Source organism: Physeter macrocephalus, chromosome 7, assembly GCF_002837175.3.
Source record: "Physeter macrocephalus isolate SW-GA chromosome 7, ASM283717v5, whole genome shotgun sequence".
Classification (NCBI taxonomy): Eukaryota; Metazoa; Chordata; class Mammalia; order Artiodactyla; family Physeteridae; genus Physeter; species Physeter macrocephalus.
The window spans coordinates 28,628,287-28,632,436 of record NC_041220.1 but is presented as its reverse complement, the minus strand read 5'-3'; the positions used below and the strand labels follow the sequence as shown (position 1 = coordinate 28,632,436).

General features: G+C 59.0%; 1 protein-coding gene across 1 annotated transcript; it reads right to left on the bottom strand.

Moving 5' to 3' along the window:
- Nucleotides 1-855: 855 nt before the first annotated feature.
- On the bottom strand, nt 856-2,533 carry POU4F2 (POU class 4 homeobox 2). Its single transcript, XM_007111516.3, has 2 exons — nt 2,249-2,533; nt 856-1,797 (listed from the first exon to the last, which is right to left on the bottom strand). The coding sequence occupies exons 1-2, from the start codon at nt 2,531-2,533 to the stop codon at nt 856-858; spliced, it is 1,227 nt and encodes a 408-aa protein (XP_007111578.1).
- Nucleotides 2,534-4,150: the final 1,617 nt, after the last annotated feature.

Below are 4,150 nucleotides of genomic sequence, written 5' to 3'. Positions count from 1 at the left end.
GCTGTAAAAATTCAGTAAACTCATCAAACAAAAAAAATTTTTTAACTTCACTAGCCATACGTTCTCCCGTTTTTTAAGAGTAAATAAGTTTAATTAATTAGAATATGCACAAATTAAGTTGCTAGAGAGATAAATTAATAATTTACAGAGGGTTGTTCAGCAATAATCTAATAATAGCTTTCAAGATCAGTGAACACAGCAGGCGCAGCTCCTTCCTTAAGCATTAACACTTCAGAGAAGGAAGAAGGGGGTAAGAACCACAATAAAAATATATATATAATATACAGTGTAAATGCAGAAAATCTGCCATCTTTTTTTTAAAATTCAAAATACTTTAGAGATGTCTCTATCACATTAAGCATCAACTCTAGTTTAAAGTTTCAGTCCTGAATCAATTTCTATTTCTGAAAAATAGCTGCAAAGTGTACTTTTAAACTTGAGCAAGGGTGATGTCTTTAGGAATAAAAACAAATCTTACTTGATCATTCTGGGGGCCTTTTAAAAGGCTGTCTCGTCTGCCTTCCTGCAAACAGCCAGCTCCAGACTTCCTCTGAAGAGGCCGAGGTGCCTTTTCCGGGTGGGGTGGGGTCGAAAGGGACAACTTTGCTACAACTTGACAAATCCCTTCTTTTGTTTTTCTTTCCCTTGAGAAAACGTTTCACATTCTCACCGGGCTTGGGCTCAGTGGCTCGCTCTTTCGCTCGCTCTCCAATCCTCGCTTTCTCTGGATTCACATTTAATGGAATTGTTTCTAGTCGCGAAAAGTGGGGGCGGGGGGGGGGGAAGAGGCAGGAGAGAGAGGGAGGGAAAAGAGGAGATGAGGAGGGGCCTGTCCCTGGAGAGGCCGTGGGTCTCCTAAATGCCCGCGGAATATTTCATTCTTTTCTGTTTCTGCCTCTGGTTGCAGAACCAGACGCGCACCACGTTCTTCTTGAGGTCCAGCTTCTCAGCGATGGCGGCGATCTTCTCGGAAGAGGGCCGCGGCTGGATGGCGAAGTAGGCTTCGAGCGAGCGCTTCTCCGGCGCCGCGATGGACGTGCGTTTGCGCTTCTTCTCCGCGCCGTTGAAGAGCTCCGGCTTGGTGAGCTTCTCGCGGTGAGACTTCTCCGCCTCCTCTAGCCACGCTTGCAGGATGGGTTTGAGCGCAATCATATTGTTGTGAGACAACGTGAGGGACTCGAACCTGCAGATGGTGCTCTGGCTGAGCGAGCCCACGCCGGGGATCTTGAGGTTGGCCAGCGCGGAGCCCACATCGGCCTGGGTCACCCCCAGCTTGATGCGTCGCTGCTTGAAGCGCTCGGCGAACGCCTCCAGGTCCCGGGGGTCGGCGTCCACGTCGCTCATGCAGCCCATGTGTGAGGGCAGCCCGTGCGCGTGGGCCATGCTGAGAGCGGCTTGGTGCATGGGGTTCATGGTAGCCATGGGCGGCGCGTGAGCTGGAGTGGACACCACGGCGCCGTCGGGGCCCGCCATGGCACCCAGAGCTAGCCCGGGACTCAGGTGCTCCAGCAACTCGCCCTCCAGCGCCTGATGCGGCTGATGGTGGTGATGGTGGTGGTGGTGGTGGTGGTGGTGCGTGCCCGCCAGCGCGGACGGGTGCGAGATGGGCACCGACGAAGAGGAGGCAGCCGACGTGCACGGGATGGTATTCATGGTGTGGTAGGTGGCGTCCGGCTTGAAGGGGCTGTGGTGGGGCGGGTGATGGTGGTGGCTCTTGCTCTGGGAGACGATGTCCACCGCCGCCAGAGCCTCGGCGCGGGCCAGCAGACTCTCATCCAGCCCGCCGAATATATTGCTCTGCAATTGCAAGTAAAAGGCACACATCACTCTCAGCGGGGAATTGTGCGGACTCTCTCCGGAAGCTCCGGCCCAGAGCCCGACACCGCCGCCGCGCCTACAGCATTCCCAGAACGTTAAAAATAAATTAAAAAATAAAAAAATAATAACAATCCTGAAACTCGCAGGTGAGGAGGAGAGGAGGGAAGCCACGGAGAGAAGCCACGAGTGCACGAGGAGGAGGAAAGTGAGCCTGCAAACACAACACAACACAACACGCGCACGGGCAACATTCCAGGTCTTAAAAATTAATATGAAAGGAAAGACCCGCTGAATACATAAGAGAGAGGGGGGGGGGGAAATTGGTTGGAGGGGCGGGGTGATTTGCTGTGCAGACATGAAAAAAACATCAAGCAGATAAAGGGGGCTGTCAGAACGTGCCTTTAAGCGGTGATTATGCAGAAATACGCACCGGTGGGGTTGGAAGACATGCTCTCCGCATCGCCTCGGAGCCCCCGCCGCTGCCGCCGCTGCCGCCACCGCTACTGGAGCTGCTGCTCCGGCCTCCACCGCCCCCGCCACTGCCGCCACCGCCGCCAGCATTGCTCGAGCTGCTGGGAGAGCTGGCGGAGGGCGCCGCGGGTGCAGAGGACCCGGGCGAGGCGCTGTGCAATGCCGAGTACTTGGGCTCCACGTGCAGGCTGCCGCCGTGCGGCATGCTGAACGCCTGCTTGCTGTTCAGGGACATCATCATCATCTTCCCGGCCTGCCCGCGCGCTTGTACGTGCCGCACGCAACTGGCCCCGCTGGCCGGGACCCTCCGCAGAAGCGCCGGGCGAGAGCCGGAGCGGGGAAGGGCGATGCAGAGTTGCGCTCACTCGCCGCCGCTCGGAGCTCGGCGCGCCTTGCCCCGGCTGCGCGCTCCACCGCTGGCTACGAGGTCAGTCTGCGCTGTCGCTGGGCTCCGCTTGGCGCTGGCTGCAGACCTGGGCATGCGAAACTGCCCCGCGCTTCGCGGCCGCCGAGTTATACTCCCCTCTCCCCGCGCCTGCCCCCGCACCCCCGCCCGCCCGCCCTCCCTCCCTCCCTCCCTCCCTCCCGCGCACCCCCGCCCTCCCCTGCCTGAAATCGCAGGTTTCTCCCGCTCGGGTTCCGGCGTCGCCCCTTCTCCCTCTCGGCTTCCTCCAGGCTTTGGTCCTTTCTGCTCTGCCGACACCCGCCTCCCGCTCCCCCGCCGCGCCCTCTACCTCCCCTTCCTGCCCCCGCCGGCGCTCTGAGGCCGCCTCCCCTTCCCTGCGCCCCGCAGCTCTCACTTACAGCAGCGCCGCTGCTCAAACCCACCCCCGCCGGCCAGGTCTGCGCCCCGGTCGCAGGGCACTTCCTACCTAAGAGCCGGCCTCCTGCCCCTCCTGCTTCTTCCACTGCGTCTCCGCCTCGCGGGGAAAAGAAACTACCAAATAAAGTTGCGGACCGAGGGAGCCTTGGGTGGGATTTTCCCGAGACTACAAGGAACGCCTCTTACCTAGCTGCCTCCCCCGCCTCCTGCTTACCGCTAAGTTCCAGGCCTCCGCCCCCAACTCGGCCCGCCTCTCCCCGCAGCTCGGGTGACCCTGATCCCTGGCTCGCGACCACAGTGGAGAACGCGGACCCTGCCGCCGACCTGGATCCTCTGCTCTGCTCTGCGCTTCCGGCTGGTACGAGCAGCGCTTGGCGCTTCTCTCTGCGCCCCCTCGGCCTGGCGGGTGCCTGGTGCCAAAGAGACCTGGGGTCCGCAGGGCTGCAGGGCTTTCTTTTACTCGGTTTCTCACAGCTCTCAGCGGATTGGACGGCGGAGGAGACTGCTCCGGTCGCCTATGCGCATGCGACTCCTCCCCCTCCCACCCCCGCCAGCCAGACCCCCGTGTACTGCCCCAAAGCCACCACCGACAGACACTCCTCTCCACCCTCTTTCCTCTTCCTCCGGATCTTCCTCCTCCTCCTCCCTGTCTCCAGTTCAGTGTGAGTTGGGTCTTGGGCGGATCCACTGGCAAACCCTGCCACTTCATTAGCCGCAATCAAAGGAGGAAGGGGCAACTGACGGAGAGGCAGGGCCAGAGATCACAGAGCGCATGTGCCGCAGAATATCGCTCCCCCCACACACCCTAATAAACACACACACACGCCCTCAGGGGCTGGCACAAGCCCCACTGATCTTCATTTCCACAGCCACTAGGTGCAGAGAGCCTATTTTTAGCCAACACTTTGCTCTCACTTTTGTCCCATCGTGGACCACTTTTCTTAGAAGTGGACACACACTCTTAGTTGCATTTGTAAAAGAAGCAGACAGTCTCTCCTACACACACGCGCGCCGCCTTCCTCTCCTCGCCGCTCCGGT